Raw genomic sequence first — 23625 nt, 5'->3', positions numbered from 1 at the left:
CGACTAGCCAACCTGGGCAAAGCAGTCTCAGCAGCTTGCCTAATAGTCCCACCCATCGGCCGCCCTACCAGAAGGATCTCCAAAGCACCGTCCAGACTCCTTAGAGGTAACATCAAATTTTCAAGAATTTTGAACTGACCCATTCTTATCTCAGGTACTACAAAAAATTACAAAACAGAGACAAGTCAGAAACAATTCTCCATCAAGAGGATAAAAGCAAGATTAAAACAAACCTCTGGGGCAACAAAGCAATACAAGCTCAAGCTCACCTCATTCCGTTTGAAGAGGGCGTCAAATGGATCCTTTGCAGATAAAACAGAACAATCTCGCTGGAGGAAAGAAGCAGACCGAGAAACGGGAGGGAAGAACCTCTTGTTCCAACAGAAGATTTGAGAATAAAGAAAAATTAGCGTTGATATATACTCGGAGCCTGAGGCCTTAGCACGGGGCAGAGCTATGCTAGACTCTAAGCTAACGGTGTCAGAATTTTAAAAGATATTAATGGAAAAGGAAAGAAAGGACACGTCCAGATAATGATGATAGAAAAGCAAAGACAGCAAAGAACACGAAGAATGGAGAAAAGCCAGAAAGGGGAAAGAGCATATAGGATTCGAAAACTGCACAACGACAGAAAGATGAAAGGATGTTATTAAGGCACCTGAACACGAACAGGCGCGGTCATAATGATTCTTGATATTCACCCCCTCGGCAGTAGGAGCAATATCTACCGAGAAGGTGAAGGGGCAATTGATGACCGCTGGATTTCTCCACCCCAGATCAGGGGCCTGACCACAGCCAAAGGCCCATAACGTAGAGGCCCACGCACCTGATAGGCACAACAAGCCCGGCACATTTAACCTTCAAAACCGGGCTCAACCAAGCTTCTTCACTCAGATCGGCCCGGCCCGGCCCGCGACCAGCAGGCCCTATCCTCTCAGACTCAGCATCCGGCCCGACTCTCGATCCAGCCCAGTATCCAGAGGCATACTCAGACAGCCTAGCAGATCCGCTTGAACGTACGCACGAGGAGAATCAGAGGCCGTTACGCATGGAACAGGCGGCTGATACCCTCGTACGTCCGAATCTGTATGTCAGAGACGCGTGTCCCAATCATGGAGAGGCCTTTACACGTCACCAGCAAGCATAGCGAAATGGATAAAAGGGGAACCCCCTCACCAGAAAGTTTAAGTTTTATTTTCCAATACAAAAACCCTTGTAAAACCCTGTTCTATTGGATCTCATATCATCATTTTTAAATAAAGATTAATTATTTCCCGACAGGATTTAATGGTCGTTAATTCAAAAATTAATATATATAATTTATATAATCACACCGTGAAAAAAAATAATATTCGTTAATTCAAAAATCAAAATATTTGGATAAATTTCAAATTGACCGTAAATCACTCTAGATAATTTATATTATTGTATTGGAGCAAATTTGACTTTGAATTTCTAATATTACTGATAATGCATACATTTTCATGACTTGGAATTGGACTAACAAGCATTCCATAGAACTTTTAATTTATATATATATATATATATATATATATATATATATATATATATATATATATATTTATATATATATATTTTAAAAAAAAATTGTGTGAAAATAAAAAGAATATTTTGTGGAACAAAAGGAAATATTATAATATATGGTAATTAAACCTACTCTATTTGATTTTTTATCTTTTTTTTTTACTATATTCTTAAGAATGTCTAAATTGGCACGATTCATTTTAAGAGAGAGGAATTACCAAGTTTTTCTGCGGATAACATTACTCCAATTTTATAAGTTCATAGCCTATTAGATTTTTCTTTCTATGAAAATTAAAATATTAAAATTTCATTTGTTTTGCTGAAAATAAGTTGTACACATAAATTTTCAAAATCTATATGATGATCTGCTTCCGACTTCATAGGTTTGGGCCACTGGAGAAAATCCTTATCCTGGATAGCTATGAGCACCTCGGCTCTGGACGCATTTAATGGAGTCGGCTTTTCAGGGACCCAAGGGGGAGGCAACCTTGGCTCAAGGGCCCGTGGAGGGGGAGGCCTTTGATCCCTTCGCTCCCAGGCCTGCTTGTACGGCTCGGGCCTCCTGCCGTATTTCTTTTCGTGTTTCTCCGGCCTCCTTTCCTCTGAGGCTTTTTCTTTTCCTGCCATCCTTTTGGCAAATCGGCTTGTTACTAAGGCGTCATCCTGCCTTATATACTTCTCCGCTCTCTGCATCAGCTCGGCTAGGGATGTGGGAGGCTTCCTGCTCAAGGAACCGAAGAACTCGGCAGAGGTCGTTCCCTTCTGCATTGCCTCTACCGCCCTTCCTTCATCAAGATCGGGAATCTGCAAGGCCTCCGTATTGAAACGAGCGACATACTCTCTGAGTGATTCACCCTCTCTCTGCCTTACTGTCTCCAAGTAGCTCGTCTTCCTCTCCGCTGGCACTCCGGCTATGAATCGACTGATGAAGCGAATGGCTAGGTCTCCGAAACTCCTGATACTTCCGGCCTCAAGGCTGTTGAACCACGCCCGCGCTGGTCCCGAGAGCGTCGTTGGGAATACTTTACACATTAAGGCATCAGATAGAGTTTGCAACTCCATGAAGGTCTTATAGTTCATGACGTGCTCCCTCGGGTTACCAGTTCCATCATAAGCCGCCATTGATGGCATCATAAACTTCTTAGGGATAGTCTCTTGCTGCACCCACTTGGAGAAAGGGAAAGAAGTAGGCAAAGAGGTTTGGCTTTGGTCTTTCTTACCTAACTCAGCGAGGAGCTGTTCTCTCAGTTTCTTCAACTTTTGGTCCACCTTCTCGTCTTCTGGGCTGAGTTTTTTCTCCAGGTGGTACTCCTCCTCCTCTGCTTCAGTTCCCGCCCGGTTATTTCGGCGGAATAGTTATCCACCTCCTCATTTTCTATCATCTCCCTTGCCCTCCTCCCATGGATTCGGGCCTCCGGTCCTTCCTCTTCGCCGGCTCTTCTTCCTCTTTCTTCAGTGTCGCGGCTGCTGGTTTGAAGATGGTCAGGTGTGGGTCGGGGGTCATTGGTCTGAGGTTTTTCTACCACTGGGAGTGTATTTGCTGGGGTGTTGAAGCCTCTCTGTTGTATGATCTGCCCCAACCAGTGGGCTGTGTTCTGTAACTGGAAAGCCATGTTATGAAGATCTTGATTAGACAAGGTGACAGCGGGAGTATTCCCTGCCAAACTTGGCGAGGGATTAAGAGGAACAGGTGTTTGGTTGTTTAATGTCGTAGGACTAGAAAAGGAGAATTGTTGCCCCTCTTGGGCAGAGCTTAGGTCATTTGGGACGTTAAGGTTACTTTCTTGGTGATTAGCCATCGTGGATCTCAGTGGGTTTCCTTAAGAGTGAAAACTCCGGTGATGAAAAGATCTCCGTCGTTTCCCACAGACGGCGCCAATTGATGATCTGAGATCCAATAGAATAGGGTTTTACAAGGGTTTTTGTATTGAATCATAAAGCTTAAACATTCTGAGGAGGGGACTCCCCTTTTATCCATTTCGTCTTGCTTGCTGGTGACGTGTAAAGGTCTCTCCAGGATTGGGCCACGCGTCTCTGCCATACAGATTCGGGCATACGAGGGTATCAGGCGCCTGCCCCATGCGTAACGGCCTCTGTTTCTCCCTGCGCGTACGTTCGAACGGATCTGCCAGGCTGTCTGGTGAGTGTCATTCTGGATACTGGGTTGGGCCGAGAATTGGGCTAGAGAGGAAAGGGCCTGTTTTGTGCGGACTGAGTCAATCTGGGTGAGGAGGCTTGGTCGAGCCCGGCCTTGGAAGTTGGATGAGCCGGACCTGCTTTGGGTGCCAAGTACGTGGGCCTTTACTTTGTGGGCTTTAGATTGTGGACGAGGCCCTGGACCGGGATGAAGGAATCCAGCGGTCATCACTATAATATCATTTTCTTTTTTGAAACAACTAATTTTCATTAAAGTGGTTTAATTTTTTTATCAAGAAAATATGTTTTTTTACCAATTTCCCATATTACCTTAAACAACATAAATACAGGAAATATTTGATAAGGTTTAATCATATTAAAATTCTATAATAAATCTCCTGACATGATTCAATGTATCTACTAAGTCTCCTATCCTAATCCAATCTATCATATTAGTAAATTATTTTTAAGAAAATAATTATTTTTTATTATTTAATTACAATATGAAAAAAAAAGCAACAACCTCCATTGAAATTAAAAAATTAACTAACTTTCACTTTTAAATTAATAAAAGTTTGTTGAATAGATGAAGGAGTATGTTCCACAATTACAGTCGCTTATCTGTCCACCATGGATGGAAAGAAAAATCCAAAATGAACATTGACCAGTAATGTTGATATGTACTGACCAAATAGCTCTCCAGCAGAGGAAAACTACATCAAGGAACGCCAAAACAAGCCAAGAGATACCTTTTTAAATTTGCAAAATGGTCAGCAACACGTCTATTATATTAAAAAAAATATTTAAATATAAAAAATAAATATCATGGTTGATAAATTGGCTAAGTTTTACTCTATCATCAGGTGTTTTACTCACAATTTCTTAAGGTTCTCTTTGGTTGGCACTTGTATTTATAATAAAAAGATAATTATTTCCTTATCTTCAATCAACTTGTATAGTTTATTGTTTTTGCAGTTAAAAAAAAAATCACTATTATAAAATTATTCTACTAAGCTTTGATAGAGAAAAGTATTTATAAATAATATAAAATAATATTTTTCTAAATTTTTATAAACTATATTTATTATTTTTTATATTAATAGTTTTAGAATAGAATATTTATGGAACAAGTACTATTTACATATATATTAAACAAAATCTTTGAATGGAATATAATGTTAACATCAAAGATAATTCTTAATTAGTCTCTCTAATCATGGCTGCTACTTCAATATTTGGTCTATATTACATTGATTATAAAAATAATTTAATAAAAATCACTAAACAATAGCTATTTGGTTTACGATTTTTTAAATTCATCAAATTAGATTTTTCGAATTGAAATTAGAGATATATTATTTTTTTTTATGAGTTAGAATTAAATTCATGTCTTGTATGGAAATTTTGGTGATACCTTTGAATTCTCAGCATATGCCTTATTATAATTCTTTGAATAAATATTAGACATTATTTTCTTGATTAGTTGTATTCCATTGTAAAAACAATAATCAAAAAAGATTTAAGATATGTTTATGCATTGACCAAAGACTTCTCCATGCAGTGGAATGAACGCCAAATGAGAACTGAAAGGACAAAACTAATGGCAGAGCTAGCGTCAAGAAAATTTATGATTTTTTTATCGATTAATAGTTTATAGTTTTTTATTTTCAATAATTAAAAGAAGTTATTAGGAAACCTCTCAAAAAGAATAAAAAATTCTGTATTCTTTTTAACAAATAAATAAAATTTAATAATAAAAATAATTTTTGCCATTTCTGTTCTTACTTGGCGTCCAGTGTTCCTCCATGTCTGCTGGAGAATTCTTTTGTCAATAAATTAACATTACAGGTCAACTGTCATTTTCGGTTTTTATCTTCATCTATAGTAGATGAATAAGCAACTATATATCATAATAATTTTTTTTTCACGTTAATTTACATTATAGTTTCTAAAAAAGTGCATGCAGTATATAAATTTAATAAAAAAATATAAAAATATAAAGTTTTATTTATATTTATATATTTGTAATTATGTTGCTATACATTATATTTATTAACTATTTTCCTTTTATATTCTTTTGCCAAAGATTTTCCTTCTATATAATTGACCGTTGAAATAGATCTATCAAATCGAGAAAAGAAAAGGATTGGGAAAGACTACGAGTGAAGTTGACAAGTCTTAAATTAAAATATTTATATGTAAATTTATAAATTTGCTTGAATAGCCATGCGTTGCTGACTTAAAACTTGTGAGAAATTATGGGTCAATCTTTTTCCATGGTGGACGAATCAACAGCTTCAGACACAAAAGAAATATTTGATAAGGTTTGATCATAATAGGATTGTATAACAAGTCTCCTAACATAATCCAGTGTATCTACTAAGTCTCCTAATTCAATGTATCATAAATTATTTTTCAAAGAAAATAATTTTTTTAATTATTTAATTGCAATTATATAAAAAAAAAAGTTAATTTGAAAAAGACTCATGTATAGAAAAATGTTAGTTTTATATAGATTGTCAAAATCTATAAAATGACTTTTTGTTTGAAATAAACAAGTTATTTTTCAAAAAGTTGATTAATTTTTTTTATGAAAAAAATAATTATAAAAGGATTTTAAAAAATATTTTACCAAATAAATAGGATGTAAATTACAATAAATAATTAAATTGATAGTATGTACTTGATTAAATTAAATTTAGTTGGTTAAATTTAGATTCAGATTTAGCATAAAAATGAAACATTAAATAATTTTTAATACATATTTTTATCATAATTTTAATAAAATAAAATAAAAATATATTATAATTTTATTTAATGTAACTAATTTAGAAATTAAATCAAATTAACCAGTTAATTTTTTCTTATTTGAAGGTAAAAAAGTGAATATAATTAATAAATTATATAACGGATACCATTCTATTTTCTGATCGTGAATATGAAAATTTTAAATTAATTAAGCTATCAAATTTAAACTCAAAAATTTATCAACTTTTTATTTTTAAAATAAAAAAAAATCTGAATTACTCTGGTAAACATTTAAAAACTAATCACCTATTCACTTTCAATACGCTTATACAAAAGTCAAAATCCTAATCACACCAAATTATTTGAAAAGTTAAAATAATATTAGACCGTAAAATATTACGGTCTATCTTGTTCACATCACATTTATTTTTATCAAAATTGATTTAAAAATATGATTACAATTATAACTAATTTTAAAAGTTTAAATATTCTATACAAAAATTAAAAAATTAGATATAATTTAGAATTCACACTAAATTTTGAATTTTTGAGTCCAATTAGCTTTTAATAGACAATAGACCATAAAATAAAGAATTTAAAAGGCATTAAAACTTATATTTTTAACGTTTTGTATATCTTTCTGCCACATCAATTTTAATTAATTTTCCGTCAAACTTAATATGCGAGAATAAATAAGAATTTTTAAAGTAAATAACTAATATCTTTGGTATTAATTATAGAAACCACTTGCAACGTTATGCCTATGGCTTCTAAGCTTCAGCTCATAGGGATGCTCATCTTCTTCCTCATAAGCTTGTTGGCTCTTACAAAACCAACAATGGCAAATGATGTTGACGACATCCCTGTAGATTTTGATCGTAGTTACTTTCCAGATGACCTCATTTTTGGAACAGCTACTTCTGCCTATCAGGTATAGTTTTAAGCCTTTTCTTATTGGTTTTCCTATATTTCTTTGTAATATAAGTCTCAATCTCATGTTCATTCTTCTATGACTAATATATAAAATATTAATATATAAAATATTAATGATTTCTATATAATCTTGTAGAGAGAATAAGAGATAATAGTAATGGGGACGTCGCTGTTGATTTCTATCATCGCTATCAGGTATAATATTCATTCTCTTATTTTAGAAATCCTTATTTATTATTAATTATAAAATTAAATAAGAAAAAAATTAAAACGCTTTTCAATTTTCCATTTTGTGGTCCAGAGTTATACCCAATAAGTTATTTAGCAAAATTAAATTTTTATTAATATGTGTTGACATTATAAAATTTTCTTTATATCATTCTTATCTATTTTATTTTTAATTTGAATATTTAGGTGGGAGGAGACGAGAAAGGAGTGAATGAAGAAGGGATTGAATTCTACATTAGAATTATTAACGAAACAATAAAACAAGGTGATAATTATCTCTGTTTTTTTAAGACTTAAAAACCATATAATACAATGGCAAATATGACCAACTGCAACTAAATCATATCAAATATCTTTTTTCATTGGGATACCCCTCAAGTTCTAGAAAATAAATATGGTGGCTTTTTAAGTCGTAATATTGTGTAAGTATATATTTTTAAATCACAATATTATATTTTAAGTCAATAATTATTTTCTCATTTGAGTAGTAAATATGTAATTGAATAATTATATAAATTATTTACAGAGAAGATTTCCGTGAATATGCTAATCTCCTCTTTAAAAGATTTGGTGATCGAGTAAAGCATTTGATGACTTTTAATAAACCATGGGCTCTTAGTGGATTCGCCCATGATGATGGATTTTTTGCTCCTGGTCGATGCTCATCTTGGGTGAATAATCAATGTCGTGTTGGAAACTCAGCCATTGAACCTTACATAGTTGCTTACCATTTGCTACTTTCTCATTCTAAAGCTGTACAAGTATATAAAAAAAAATTATCAGGTATATTTATAGATATACAATGTATGTTATATTTTCTTTCTCTGACAAATATGTTTAGAAATTTGAGCTTATTACTTTATTAAATTTGTAGACAACTCAAAAAGGTAAAATTGGAATAACACTTTTCACCTTTTGGTTTGAGCCTCTCTCCAATAGAAGAATTGATATAGAAGCATCTAGAACATCCCTCGATTTCATGTTTGGATTGTGAGTCTTTCTTTCAAATTAACCTAGCAAATTAAGCCTTTATCATGTGCATAAGTATTTAAGAACATGTATTTTGTATTTTTCAGGCGGATGGATCCTTTAACTTATAGTCAATATCCAAAAACCGTACAAAATTTAATTGGAGATAAATTGCTTAATTTTATCGATGAAGAAACTCAATTACTTAGAGGATCGTATGATTTTATTGGACTACAATACTACACTTCATATTATGCAAAACCAAATGTTTCAATTGATTCAAATTGTGTAAGATACAAAACTGACAGTAACATCACTAAAACTCATAAGTTCATATCTATAACTAATCTTTTTGATAAGTTATTATTTTTTTTTTTTGTAGAATGTTTAACTAATGAACTTTTTTTTTTTTACTTTTACTTTGCAACTTATGATTATGACGGCAATCTTATTGGTCCACAGGTTAGTATATTAAAGAATTGAAAAAAAAAAAAAGATGAATTATGTATTTATGGATTTATGATTAACATAATAATCAATTTGCAGGCTTACTCACCTTGGTTTTACATTTATCCGAAAGGCATACGACATTTATTGAATTACACAAAATATTGATATAACAATCCAGTAATTTATATTACTGAGAATGGTAAGTGGTTAATATCTTTTCATATAGGAATATTAGTTTCTTAAATATAGTTATATTTCTATAAAAAATATTTTTTATATAAAATATTTTTTAATAAAATAGCTTATTTTCCATTGCTTTGTTTTAATTTAAAAAATAAATTTTATTAATAAATTTATATATAAAACGCTTAATAAATATTTCAAGTACAGAAAATAATTTTCTCTTTTAAAAGAGTAAGATTTTCCTTAAAATAACTTATTTTTTTCTTTAATCAGAAAAATATTTTTCGTTAACTAAATTTTTTGAGTTCTCTAAACATCAAAAAAATTTCAGTTTTTTTGAGTTTTTCAAATGTCAAAAAATACAAAAAATATTTTACTGAATTTTTTTTTCGTGAAACAATTGGAACCTTAATTAATAAAAATTCTCTCCCTTGCTGAAAAAGAAAAGACTAATTAATAGTTGAATCCAATATATTATTAACTATATTAACAATTACTTTATTTATGAACTAATTTTAACTTAATAAATTTTAGATTTGAATCACAAGTAGAAATAATCTCTTTATTATTTTATAATTATAATATTAATAATTAGTTGCAGACCAAACTAAAAAGTTTGGAATGTAGATAATACATATGACTGAAGCTTATATTAATGTTAAGTTTCCCCTTTTGGTTTTCCTTAAAAAAAAAAAATTCCCCTCAAACTATTTGGTTTAAAAATAAAAAAGCTTATTTACATGCACTTCAAAAAAGTATATAATTTTTTTTTATTTTATATAGAATATATAAAAAAAAATTATGCAACAACAAAAAAAAATTTAATATTTATTTATTGGATATTGCCATTATTAACTAGTTAATTTCTCAATTTTGAAAAATTTATTAAAATGTTATTAGCTTCTCTTTTCATCCATAAAATTATCATTCCATTCAATTTTATATATTTTTACCTTTAAAAATATAGTAAAAAATTAAATTATTATTTTTTTTAATCTTCTCTGAAAGAAGAATGGACTATTTTGTTAATGAATAGAAAGGATAAAAACGTTTTAATAAATTTTTAAAAATACAGTGACTAACTTATTAATAATAGTAAATTCATAGATTAAATAAGAAAATTTATTGAGAATAAAATTGAGTTTTAAAAATTTTCTTTCTTATTTTTTATCTAGTTATAATGAAAAAAGAACAAAATGCTTATTTTATAAATGAAAGGAAAAAATAAAAATATTTTAATAAATTTTTAAAAATATAGGGACTAAGTCATTAATAATAATAATATTGAAGGACTAAATTGTAGATTTTTCTAAAAAACATTTAACTTATTCGTTGGGCATGCATGGACAGAAAAATCCAAAGTGACCATTGACCAAAGAACGCCGAATGGAAACAAAAAGCGCAACTAATAGCAGAATGTCAAAACAGCTGAAGAGCATAAAAAAAAAAAAAAAAACTTTATGAAATGAATTTTTTTTATCGAATAATAATTAATATTTTTCATTTTGTACATTTAATAACAAATTGCTCATAATATAAAGAATGAGATGATAGATAAGAAATTTCTCTGAATTTTTTAATTATTTTTAACATGTTAATAGCATTTTTCTAATCACTTTTTAGTGTTTTTTATTTTATTTTTTATTTATATTATATTACTTTTTTTACAATTTATAAATTATAATTTTTTTAAATATAATTTTTTATATCAACAAATTAATAATTTAAAATTATAATATATAAATTAAAAATATTATAAAATAATAATAAATTATATTTTATTTTTTATTTATATCATATTACCATTTTACAATTTATGAATTACAATTTTTTAAATATAATTTTTTATATCAACAAATAATTTAAAATTATAATACATAATATATAAATTAAAAATATTATAAAATAATCATAAATTAGTTACCTATGTATAAAAACATTGTTTAATATTTGAAACATTTAAACAATTTAGTTAATAAAAATATTTTTATCTTTAAACAATTTAATTAATAAAAATATTATTCTGATAAAAAGAAAAATAATCTATTTTAAGAAAAATAATTCTTTTAAAAAAATAAAAAATTATTTTTCACATTTTCATATTCTTATTAAAATCTCTCTATATAAATTTATTAATAAATTTAATTTTTTAAATTAAAATTACATAATAAAAAATAATTTATATTATTAAAAAATATTTTCCATTAAAAATATTTTTTAATAATATAAATTACCATTAAAAATATTTTTTATGAAAAATATTTTTTAAATAAAAAATATTTTTAACAAATAAATAAAATTTAATAATAAAAAATAAGTTATTTTATCGAAAAAAATTTTCATAAATTTTTTTTTAAAAAATAAAATATATTTTAAAGTGATTGTCTGAAAAAATAAAACAGAGGCTATATTTTTTGTTTTTTTGTTAAAAAAAAGAAAAGTCTGGTCCAAAGGAAGAGAACGTGCCTGAAGAAAAGTCACATTCATCCCCTGGAAATGGATCCGATCGTTTTCCTTCAAAGATGGCTAATGAATAGTTTTATTCTTGTGTAATACGTCGTGATTCAGATTCTCAGGAAAACAATTTAAATAACTATTAGAAAATATAAGTAATTTGAAATTTTTTTTTTCTTTTGCTATTTTGAAATTCTCATAATTTAAAATATTTATAATTTAAATTCAAATGAAATCTTAAATTTACTTTAATATGGGTCAAATAATTCAAACTCTCAAAGATATAAATAAATCTGAAAGTTGTAATTAAGAAATCTAACGTTAGATTATGGCCAACTAATTCATTATATTTATATAAATGATCTATACACAAAGACTCCAAGACTGTTCAAATAATTATAAAATATTAATTTTTAAATATAAAAATTATTTAACTATTTTTACTTTAAAGTGTGTAGTTTAAAATGAATAAAAAATAAAAATAAATCTAGCATAGCATGTGAGTAGAGCCGAGTAATATTCAGTTCAGATTGAAAAAATCGATCGGATCAAATTATTTTGAAAATTCAGTTTGATTTTTTATTTATTTCGATTTGATTCGATTTTTAATTTTAAAAATTTCGATTATTTCGATTCGATTCAGTTTTGATCATAAAAAATTAGAAAAAATCAAACCGAATCGATATAATGATAATTGTATATTATTTTTAATAATATAGAGATTAAATCATATTAATATTAAAATATTTTAATTAAGTTTTAAAATATTAAAAGTAAAGTGTATAAAATAAAGAATTTATTAAAAATTCAATTCGATCAAATCGAATCGTATTAAACTAAATTAGACTGATTTAATTCGATTTGATTTTTAATTAAAATTAATTTAATTTAATATTAATAAATATTAAAATTTTAATTTTTAATTTATTTAATTCAATTTAATTTTAAATTGAACGGTTTTGAATGTTCACCTTACAAAGTAACTCTTTTTGAAAGCTTTTGTAGAGATCGGAGGAGACAGGAGACTTGCATGTGTAAAAGTCTAAAGGGAAATGTAAAATCTAGAAAAGAATTTCTCTTTACAAAAAAGTAATTTTTCTTTTTCTTTCCGTCAAATCAATTCCGTTTAGCAGTTTGATAAAAAAAATCGGTTTAACCGTACATGATAAAAAATGGTTGGTGGAAATATTTTTCAAATGAATAAATTACTTTTATATCAATTTAAAGCATATGTTAGTTATTTTTAAGGGTATTTTGGTATTTTAAACATAATTAATAAAAAATTAAATAAAAAAACAGGGATATAAAAATAATTATTCTCTTTTAAATTAAACAACTAGGCAGTTTTAAACTATTGGAAGTCTGTTGATGTGGAAATCAAAGACAGGGAATAGTACCTTCCACAATTGCAGCTTGTATAAAAGTCAAAGTACTATATTTTTTCAAAAGAATTTTGTATTTTTCTCTTGTATAATAGAAAACGTTGGCAACCTCGTGGGATTCTTGGTTAGCATAATTTCCTAGAAATTCATAAGACGAAGAGAGTAGACCAAATCATGCATGCATTTCAACACGTTACTCATCTCTCCTCAACTCTATATAAAGGGAGCATTGCCCACAACTGAAAATCACACAATCACTTCTAAATCATATTCACATTTCATTGTTATGGCTATGGCTTCTAAGCTTCAGCTCATAGGGATGCTCATCTTCTTCCTCATAAGCTTGTTGGCTCTTACAAAACCAACAATGGCAAATGATGTTGATGACATACCTGTAGATTTTGATCGTAGTTACTTTCCAGATGACTTCATTTTTGGAACAGCCACTTCTGCCTATCAGGTATAGTTTTAAGCCTTTTCTCATTGGTTTCCCTACATTTCTTTGTAATATAAGTCTCAATCTCATGCTCATACTTCTCTAACTAAAATAATTAAGCTAGATAAACAACTAATGCACAAGTAGATTAATTTCGGGTACTTCTTCATGTTATTCAGATTGAAGGAGCTGCAAATATATCGGGCAAAGGACCTAGTGTCTGGGACACATTTACCCACGAATATCCTGGTATATTTTTGTGTGTTTGTGTGTTTTGATATTATATTAATATATAAAATAGTAATGATTTCTATATAATTTTGCAGAGAGGATAAGAGATAATAGTAATGGAGACGTCGCAGTTGATTTCTATCATCGCTATCGAGTATAATATCCATTCTCTTACTTTAGAAATCTTTATTTATTATTAATTATAAAATTAAATAAGTAATAAATTAAAATTGATGTTGCAGGAGGATATACAAAATGTCAAGAATATGGGTTTTAACGCTTTCAGATTTTCCATTTCGTGGTCTAGAGTTATACCCAGTAAGTTATTTAGCAAAATTAAATTTTTATTAACATGCGTTGATATTATAAAATTTTCTTTATATAATTCTTATCTATTTTATTTTTAATTTGAATATTTAGGTGGGAGAAGACGAGAAGGAGTAAATGAAGAAGGGATTGAATTCTACAATAGAGTTATTAACGAAACAATAAAACAAGGTGATAATTATCTCTGTTTTGTTTTTAAAGACTTCAAAACCATATAATACAACGTCAAATTTGACCAGTTGCAACTAAATCATATTAAACATCTTTCTTTTATTTTAAAAAATTTCAGGTCTACAACCTTTTGTTACCATTTTTCATTGGGATACCCCTCAAGCTCTAGAGGATAAATATGGTGGTTTTTTAAGTCGTAATATTGTGTAAGTATATATTTTCAAATCACAACATTAAATTTTAAGTCAATAATTATTTTCTTATTTGAGTAGCAAATATGCTATTGAATAATTATATAAATTATTTACAGAGAAGATTTCCGTGAATATGCTGATCTCCTCTTTCAAAGATTTGGTGATCGAGTAAAGCATTGGATGACTTTTAATGAACCATGGGCTCTTAGTGGATTCGCCTATGATGATGGACTTTTTGCCCCTGGTCGATGCTCATCTTGGGTGAATAATCAATGTCGTGCTGGAAACTCAGCCACTGAACCTTACATAGTTGCTCACCATTTGCTACTTTCTCATTCCAAAGCTGTACAAGTATATAGAAAAAAATATCAGGTATATTTATAGATATACAATGTATGTTATATTTTCTTTCTTTGACAAATATGTTCAGAAATTTGAGCTTATTACTTTATTAAATGTGTAGACAACTCAAAAAGGCAAGATTGGAATAACGCTTTTCACCTTCTGGTTTGAGCCTCTCTCCAATAGAAGAATTGATATAGAAGCATCCAGAACGGCCCTTGATTTCATGTTTGGATTGTGAGTCTTTCTTTCAAATTAACCTAGCAAATTAAACCTTTATCATATGCATAAGTATTTAAGGACAGGTATTTTGTATTTTTCAGGTGGATGGATCCTTTAACTTATGGTCAATATCCAAAATCTGTGCAAAATTTAATTGGAGATAAATTGCTTAATTTTACTAATAAAGAAACTCAATTACTTAAAGGATCATATGATTTTATTGGACTACAATACTACACTTCATATTATGCAAAACCAAACGCTTCAATTCATTCAGATCGTGTAAGATACAAAACTGACAGTAACATCACTGAAACTCGTAAGTTCATATCTATAACTAATCTTTTTGATAAGTTATTTTTTTTTCTTGTAGAATGTTTAACTAATGAACTTTTTTTTTACTTTTACTTTGCAGCTTATGATTATGACGGCAATCTTATTGGTCCACAGGTTAGTATACTAAAAAATTGAAAAATAATAATAAATAGATGGATTATGTATTTATGGATTTATGATTAACATAATAATCAATTTGCAGGCTTACTCACCTTGGTTTTACATTTATCCGAAAGGCATACGACATTTATTGAATTACACGAAAGATAGATATAACAATCCAGAAATTTATATTACTGAGAATGGTAAGTGGTTAATACCTTTTCATATAGGAATATTAGTTTCTTAAATATAGTTATATTTCTTTTATTGATTTTTGTGCTTTTTTCACATTACTTCAGGGGTTGATAATGTTAATGATGAAAACCAACCTATTGAAGAAGCGCTTAAAGATGAATTCAGGATAGATTATTACCGAAAGCATATGTGGAATACTTTGGGATCTCTCAAGTAAGTTTAAACTTCAAAATCTTAATTTAAAAGTTATGATAATTCTTAATTAATATTTCTAATGATGGTTGGATTTTGCAGGGAGTACGATGTTAACATTAAAGGATATTTTGCATGGTCGTATTTGGACAATTTTGAATGGAACATTGGTTATACTTCAAGATTTGGTCTATACTACGTGGATTACAAAAATAATCTAACAAGAATAGCTAAGCAATCAGCAATTTGGTTCACGAAATTCCTAAATCCATCAAACTAGATCATGGATCGAAATTAGAGATACATTATTATTATTCTTTTTATAAGTTAGAATTAAATTAATTATTTAAAATGTCTTGTAATAAAATTTTGATGATGCCTTGAATTCCAGGCATGCCTTTGTTGTAATTCTTTGAATAAATATTTTACATTATTCTTTTTATTAGTTCTGTTATATGTGAAAACAATAAGCAAAGAAAATTAAGATCTGCTTTATCTTAAGTTTTTCCCAATTCTACTCTTAATTATTAAAATTCTCTCTGTTGCTGAAAAAAAAAACTAATTAATAGTTGAATCCAATATATTAACTATATTAACAATTACTTTATTTATGAACCAATTTTAATTTAATAATATTAAAATATTTTTTTGAAACTATAAAATTTTAATTTTAAATCACAATTAGAACCAAAAATATCAAAGAAAACAATCACTTTATCCTTTATAATTTTCTGTTAATAATTTGTATATGACTGAAGTTTATATTAATATTAAGTTTCCCCTTTCGTTTTCCTATAAAAAAAAGGTTTTCCCTAAAAAATATTTAAAAATACTTATTTATATATTCTTTAAAAAAAATTATGTATTTCCTTTCTTATAGGATATCAAAAGATTGTGCATATATATATATATGGTTGAAGGGCACAGTCAATCTCGGTTTTTTTCTTCATCACGCGTGGTAGAGTAATTTGGTAGCTCGTAAGGCTCATATGTCATGAGCCCAATTTTAACATTTATTTGGAATCTTGCGGCATTTGGTTTAAACTCCTTTCAAACCAAATCAGCTGGCAAATTTATACGTACAAATTTATATGTACACCTATGCAACGGAACATTTAGATTAGAATATTCTGTATTATTCTTGTAAAAATGGGGATAAGCCACAAATATTAAACAAAATATCATAAGTAGATAATCATGGTAACACTAACGCATCAAACATGACAAACCGAGATTTAATGAATGGACTAATTAGCGAGATTTTTTTTCAGCACCAGAGAGAATTTTATAAATTAAGCGAAGGGTAAAAAAAAAAATTAGGATGAGAACAAATTAATCTTCTTCATAAATCTGAACATAAGTTCAAAAGGATGCCAAGTTTCAATTAGATCACAACTCAAAAGGATAATATATGATGTTTATTAAAAGATAGAACCAGAGAATTACAACAAGGCATGCCTGGAATTCAAGGCATTGCAATTAATTAATTTAATTCCAATTTATAAAAAAATAATATTAATATCTCTAGTAAATACTGATTGATGGTCTAGTACTCTAGTTTGATGGATTTAAGAATTTCGTGAACCAAATAGCTGAATTCTTAGCGATTCTTGTTAGATTATTTTTGTAATCAACATAGTATAGACCAAATCTTGAAGTGTAACCGATGTTCCATTCGAAATTGTCTAAATATGACCATGCAAAATATCCTTTGACATTAACATTGTAATCCCTGAAAAAAAAAAAACAACCATTATTAGAAACATTAATTAAAAAAAACTTTTAGTTTAAGATTTTGAAATTCAGTCTTACTTGAGAGATCCCAATGTATTCCACATATGCTTTCGATAATAGTCTATCCTAAATTCATCTTTAAGTGCTTCCTCAATTGATTGAGTTTCATCGTTAAGATTGTCAACTCCTAATTAATATAAAAAAAATGCAAAAATTAATAAAAAAAATATAACTATAATTAACATATCAATATTCATACACGAGAAAGATATTATCCACTTACCATTCTCAGTAATATAAATTATTGGATTGTTATATCTATCTTTAGTATAATTCAATAAATGACGTATGCCTTTCGGATAAATGTAAAACCAAGGTGAGTAAGCCTGTGAAATTCAACTTTTATATTAGTGATATCTCCATAAATATATAATTCATATCTTAATTTGTTATAATTATTTTTTAGTATACTAACCTGTGGACCAATAAGATTGCCTCCATAATCATATGCTGTAAAATAAAAAAATATATATGTTCATTAGTGAAACATTCATAAGTAATAATTAATAACTTACTAAAAAAAATATATGTAGAAGTTTCTTTGGACTTCTTATATATGTTCCTTCTTTTTCAATCTCTATTGTATTATATTTTCATATAAACTTACGAGTTTCGGTGATGTTGCTATCAGTTTTATATCTTATACGATCCGGATCAACCAAAGCATTTGGCTTTGCATAATATGAAGTATAGTATTGTAATCCAATAAAGTCATATGACTCTCTAAGCAATTGAGTTTCTTCATCGGTAAAACTAAGTAATTTATTTCCAACTAAATCTTGCACTGTCCTTGGATATCGGCCATAAGTTAAAGGATCCATCCACCTGAAATAATATGAAATAAATATCCTTATAAAATAAAGAATTGCATATGATAAAGGCTTAATTGCTAGGTTAATTTGAAATAAAAACTCACAATCCAAACATGAAATCAAGGGCTGTTTTGGAGGCTTTTATATCAGCAGCTCTATTGGAGAGAGGTTCAAACCAGAAGGTGAAGAGAGTTATTCCAATTTTGCCATTTTGAGTTTTCTGCAAAGTCAATAAAATAATTTCAAAACTATATCCAAAAGAATAAATAATAACATGTATTATATATATATATATATTATATAGAAACATACTTGGCAATTTTTCCTATATATATGTACAGCTGAGGAATGAGAAAGAAGCAAATTATGAGCAACTATATAAGGTTCAGTAGCTGAGTTTCCAGCACGGCATTGATCATTCACCCACGATGAGCATCGACCAGGAGCAAAAAGTCCATCATCATAAGCAAATCCACTAAGAGCCCATGGTTCATTAAAAGTCATCCAATACTTCACTCGGTCACCAAACCTTTCAAAAAGAAGATCGGCATACTCACGATAATCTCTCCTGTATATAATTTTTATAATTATTCAATATCATGTACGTTTGCTTAGATGAGAAAAAAAATTATTAAGTTAAAAGTTTAAAAATGTAATTTCAAGAACTATACACTTACACAATATTAGGACTTAAAAAGCCACCATATTTATCCTCGAGAGCTTGAGGAGTATCCCAATGAAAAATAGTAACAAAAGGTTGTAAGCCTGAAATTTTTACAATGAAAAAAGAAAAAATTAGATGTTTGATATAATTTTATAACTTCTTTAAAGGACTAGAAGAATTATGAAGGTCGTTCTTTCCCTTGACAAAAAAGAAAATTAAGGACAAATTTGTTTTTTCAATAGGCAAATTGTCCTTCAATATTTGCATTTTCAACATTTCTTCCAAATATTAATGAGAAAATTTATATTCACTATTTTAAATCCTTTGAAGAAAAAAAAAAAGAGATAATTATCACCTTGTTTTATAGTTTCATTAATAACTCTATTATAGAATTCAATTCCTTCTTCGTTTATTCCTTCTCGTCTCCTTCCACCTAAATATTAAAATTAAAAATAAAACAAATAAGAAGAAAGGATAGAGAAATATAACTAAAATTCTTGTTATTTCAACACACAATAATAAAAATTTTAATTTTTATAGATAACTTACTCGGTATAACTCTAGACCATGAAATGGAAAATCTGAAAGCATTAAAACCCATATTCTTGACATTTCGTATATCTTCCTGCAACATTAATTTTAATTCATTTCTTGTTTAATTTTGTAGTTTGACAATATATAAAATTTTTTAAAGAAAATGAATGACGGCTATACTTGATAGCGATGATAGAAATCAACCGCAACATCTCCATTACTTTTATCTCTTATCCTTTTTGCAAGATTATATAAAAATATTTAATATTTATTATATTAATATAATTATATCAAAAACATATCCATACATAAAAAAATACCAGGATACTCATGTGTAAATGTGTCCCAAACACTAGGTCCTTTGCCTGAAATGTTTGATGCCCCTTCAATCTGAATACCATAAAGAAAAACTCGTAAATAATCTAAATGTTCATCGGTTATTTATCTAGCTTAATAATTTGGAATTTATATATTGGAAAACTAATGAGAGATTGTTTGAAACTATACCTGGTAAGCAGAAGTGGCTGTTCCAAAAATGAAATCATCTGGAAAATAACTGCGATTAAAATTTGTTGGGATGTCAGCAGCATCACCTGCCATTACTGGTTTTCTAAGAGACAACAAGCTTATAAGGAAGAAGATGAGCATCTCTATCAGCCAAGTAGAGAGCTTAGAAGCCATAGCCATTATAACAATGGTATATTAATATGATTTGAAGTGCTTGACTGATTTTCAGTTCTTGGCAATGCTCCCTTTATATAGAGTTGATGAGAGATGGCTGACGTGGTGATGTGCATGCATCGTTATCTTGGTCTATTGTCATCGTCTCATCACTTTCCTAGGAAATTTTCCTTAAATAGGAAATCCAACGAGATTAATTGCCACCTTTTTTCCATTAAAAAAAGAAAATAAAAACTCTGGAAAGATGCATTCTTAAAGTTGACATTCCTTTTGGTCATTCTTTTCTATTAACAAAAATGAGAAAGTTTAATAAAATTATATAATTTTTCAGATAATTCCATCAGACTAGAGCTTTGACAAAGCTAGCTGTAATCGTGGAACATACTCTTTCATCTATTCAACAAACTTTTATTAATTTAAAAGTGAAAGTTAATTAATTTTTTAATTTCAATGGAGGTTGTTGCTTTTTTTTTTATATTGTAATTAAATAATAAAAAATAATTATTTTCTTAAAAATAATTTACTAATATGATAGATTGGATTAGGATTGGAGACTTAGTAGATACACTGAATCATGTCAGGAGATTTATTATAGAATTTTAATATGATTAAACCTTATCAAATATTTCCTGTATTTATGTTGTTTAAGGTAATATGGGAAATTGATAAAAAAATATATATATATTTTCATCTACTTATTTCTAAGAAATTGGTATATATATATATATATATATATATATATATAGCAAAAAAAAATCAAATAGAGTAAGTTTAATTACCATATATAATATTTCCTTCTATTAGGTAACCCATTAATTTTCTTGATTTTTATATTTTTTTATATAAAAAATCTTTATTTTATTGATTTTTTTCCTAATATACTCTTTAATTTTTATTCAATATTAATATTGACCAAGAGATAAATTTATTGTGGATAATAATATAATAATAAACAAGGTAAAGGTAGAAAAAAATAGTAGTTTCTTAATTTTCTAAAGTGGAATTAAATAAATTTTCTAAAACCACATTTGAAATGAATGGAATGAATTTTATATATTTTCCTTTCAATTAATGCATATATACTAAATAAGGACATATTAATAAGATAATAAATAAATTAATTTTTTTTAAAAAAAAAAAGTGTCTATAATTTAGGATCAATGAAAAAACTTAGTTCTATTTTTGTAGGATGGAAAATATATTGTAATTTACTTTTAGTTAATTTTTTTATAACCAAGAAATTTTATCTTAAAAAGAAAAAAATTTTCTAAAAAATTAACCCATACCAATAAAGATATATCAAAATACATCGAAAAATTTAAGAAGCTATTTAATCTGTCTGAAAACGTAATACATAACGCAATATATGGAGACAAACAATCTATTTTATTAATAAATTAGTCTATTTTATTAATTAATACGAACATGAGAAATTAATAAGCATGTGAATAATGGCATAAATATAAATATCATATTATTTTTTGAACTAATAATAAGGGCATATGTAAAAAAAATTAAAGCATGATTTCAATACTTTGCTCGCAATAAATTATTCGCGAAGGAATGAATTAATTCCATCATATATTTTCAATTATATTTATTTAATATATTTGATACGAAAAAAAAGAAATTTAATATATTGTAAAAAGTCTATGGAATGCTTGTTAGTCCAATTCCAAGTCATGAAAATGTATGCATTATCAGTAATATTAGAAATTCAAAGTCATATTCAAATTATTACTTTGATGAATTAACGTCCACGCTCCAATACAATAATATAAATTATCTAGAGTGATTTACGGTCAATTTGAAATTTTTCCAAATATTTTGATTTTTGAATTAAAGACTATTATTTTTTTTTGACGGTGTGATTATATAAATTATATATATTAATTTTTTAATATATCAAAAGCAAAATTTATTAATAACAAAATAAAATTTTATTAAAATTCATTCGTTAGGCAGATTATTTACACCACAAAATTGAGATTATGGAGAAGCGAGTAGGGCCTACCATTTCGATTTAAACTCGAATTAAATTGAATAAATCGAAAATTAAAATTTTAATATTTATAAAAATTGAATCGAATTAATTTTAATTAAAAATCAAATCAAATTGAATCAATTTGATTCGATTCAATTTGATCGATTTTAATTTTTAATAAATTTTTTATATTTTACACTTATTTTAAAATTTAACTAAAATATTTCAATTTTAATATAATTTAATTTTTTAATATTATTTACAATAACATATTATTATCACTAATCGATTCAGTTTAATTTTTTTAATTTTTTTTAATTAAAATTAAATTAAATTAAAATAATTAAAATTTTTAAAATTAAAAATTAAATCGAATTGAAATAAATAAAAAATATATTAAAATTTTAAATTAATTTGATTCGATTAATTTTTTTGTTCATCCTAAAAGCGAAAAGTTTAACTCTAGGAGAAGAGATGAGAAACCCAATCCGGAATTATACAGATAACACTTTACCGTGACCGCTTATTTAAAATAATTTAATATTTTTTTAATGATAAAAATATTTTATATTAATTAATTTTTAAATATTTTAATAATAGAAAAATGCAGAAAATATTTTTTTAGTAATAAACTACTTAAATTTTCTAATAGTTATTTAATTTATTTAAATATTTTTCATAGTTGAACCACAAACTCAATTAAGACGTAGAACGTAAGAATTTAACTATCTCTTAGCTGTTTTTCAAAGAAAAATTACGGATTCATTTCCAAGGGATGAATGAGACATTTCTTCAGGCACATGTTCTTCCATTGGACGTAGACTTAATAAATTATAATCGATAATAAATGATTAATTTATAGATAAAATATTATAAATATTTAATAAATTATATATATAATTATTTCTATATATAAAATAATGAATAAAAAAAAAGTACGTGGAAGTTAAAATCAAACGTACGAAGTACCATGTTCCAGAAATACAGCTCTTGTAGACGTCAAAGCTTTATAGTCATTCAAAATAATGTTTTTTCTTTTCTTCTTTTCTAATAGAAAAGGTGGCAGCCTCTACTATTATATATAACATATAAAAAAGAATGCATTTTTCGATATTTTTTATTTTCTGGTCACTTTGGAATTTTTTTTTTTTTTTTTTCTGAAACCTTGAATCCATGAGTGCATTTTGAGAATCTGATTCCACGAGTTATATTATTCGTCCACCATGGAAGAAGAGAAAAATCCAAAATGACCATTGACCCATGATTTCTCCCAAATTCTAAGTCAGCAGGGCAGGGCAGGACAGGACAGGGCTAGACTATTTAATTAGGGAATAAAACAAATTTATAAATTTAAAATATAAGACTTGTCATTTTCAATCA

The 23625-nt window shown here is 27.5% G+C and overlaps 3 protein-coding genes across 3 annotated transcripts; 2 read left to right on the top strand and 1 right to left on the bottom strand.

Moving 5' to 3' along the window:
- The first annotated feature begins 7192 nt into the window (after positions 1-7192).
- On the top strand, positions 7193-8950 carry LOC110607663 (cyanogenic beta-glucosidase-like). Its single transcript, XM_021746812.1, has 6 exons — positions 7193-7360; positions 7777-7855; positions 8122-8351; positions 8465-8580; positions 8667-8847; positions 8942-8950. The coding sequence occupies exons 1-6, from the start codon at positions 7193-7195 to the stop codon at positions 8948-8950; spliced, it is 783 nt and encodes a 260-aa protein (XP_021602504.1).
- Positions 8951-13293: 4343 nt separating this feature from the next.
- Positions 13294-16218, top strand: LOC110607664 (beta-glucosidase 12). The gene is made up of 13 exons (XM_043958593.1): positions 13294-13488; positions 13644-13713; positions 13791-13849; positions 13938-14013; positions 14116-14193; positions 14312-14399; positions 14504-14759; positions 14851-14966; positions 15053-15270; positions 15367-15401; positions 15490-15592; positions 15689-15797; positions 15879-16218. Exons 1-13 carry the CDS (start codon positions 13315-13317, stop codon positions 16054-16056), a joined length of 1560 nt encoding a protein of 519 aa, XP_043814528.1. The 5' UTR covers positions 13294-13314; the 3' UTR covers positions 16057-16218.
- Positions 16219-17284: 1066 nt separating this feature from the next.
- On the bottom strand, positions 17285-20260 carry LOC110607666 (beta-glucosidase 12). The gene is made up of 13 exons (XM_043958664.1): positions 20088-20260; positions 19900-19970; positions 19761-19818; positions 19596-19671; positions 19402-19479; positions 19060-19147; positions 18695-18950; positions 18487-18602; positions 18178-18395; positions 17986-18020; positions 17794-17896; positions 17589-17697; positions 17285-17508 (listed from the first exon to the last, which is right to left on the bottom strand). Exons 1-13 carry the CDS (start codon positions 20226-20228, stop codon positions 17331-17333), a joined length of 1527 nt encoding a protein of 508 aa, XP_043814599.1. The 5' UTR covers positions 20229-20260; the 3' UTR covers positions 17285-17330.
- Positions 20261-23625: the final 3365 nt, after the last annotated feature.

Source organism: Manihot esculenta, chromosome 7, assembly GCF_001659605.2.
Source record: "Manihot esculenta cultivar AM560-2 chromosome 7, M.esculenta_v8, whole genome shotgun sequence".
Lineage (NCBI taxonomy): Eukaryota > Viridiplantae > Streptophyta > Magnoliopsida > Malpighiales > Euphorbiaceae > Manihot > Manihot esculenta.
The sequence above is the reverse complement of the archived record's forward strand: the minus strand, read 5'-3'. Positions and strand labels throughout refer to the sequence as shown.

Excerpts from the sequence above, each read along its gene's own strand:
- LOC110607663 (XM_021746812.1), top strand. The coding sequence starts at position 7,193 with ATGGCTTCTAAGCTTCAGCTCATAGGGATGCTCATCTTCTTCCTCATA. Across the intron at positions 7,856-8,121 it reads TAACGAAACAATAAAACAAG|ATTTCCGTGAATATGCTAAT; the intron begins GTGATAATTATC and ends TTTACAGAGAAG. Across the intron at positions 8,352-8,464 it reads CTCATTCTAAAGCTGTACAA|ACAACTCAAAAAGGTAAAAT; the intron begins GTATATAAAAAA and ends TTAAATTTGTAG.
- LOC110607664 (XM_043958593.1), top strand. The coding sequence starts at position 13,315 with ATGGCTATGGCTTCTAAGCTTCAGCTCATAGGGATGCTCATCTTCTTC. Across the intron at positions 14,760-14,850 it reads TATATAGAAAAAAATATCAG|ACAACTCAAAAAGGCAAGAT; the intron begins GTATATTTATAG and ends TTAAATGTGTAG. Across the intron at positions 15,271-15,366 it reads CAGTAACATCACTGAAACTC|CTTATGATTATGACGGCAAT; the intron begins GTAAGTTCATAT and ends TTTACTTTGCAG.
- LOC110607666 (XM_043958664.1), bottom strand. The coding sequence starts at position 20,228 with ATGCTCATCTTCTTCCTTATAAGCTTGTTGTCTCTTAGAAAACCAGTA. Across the intron at positions 19,819-19,899 it reads TTTACACATGAGTATCCTGG|AAGGATAAGAGATAAAAGTA; the intron begins TATTTTTTTATG and ends TAATCTTGCAAA. Across the intron at positions 18,603-18,694 it reads TATATAGGAAAAATTGCCAA|AAAACTCAAAATGGCAAAAT; the intron begins GTATGTTTCTAT and ends TTGACTTTGCAG.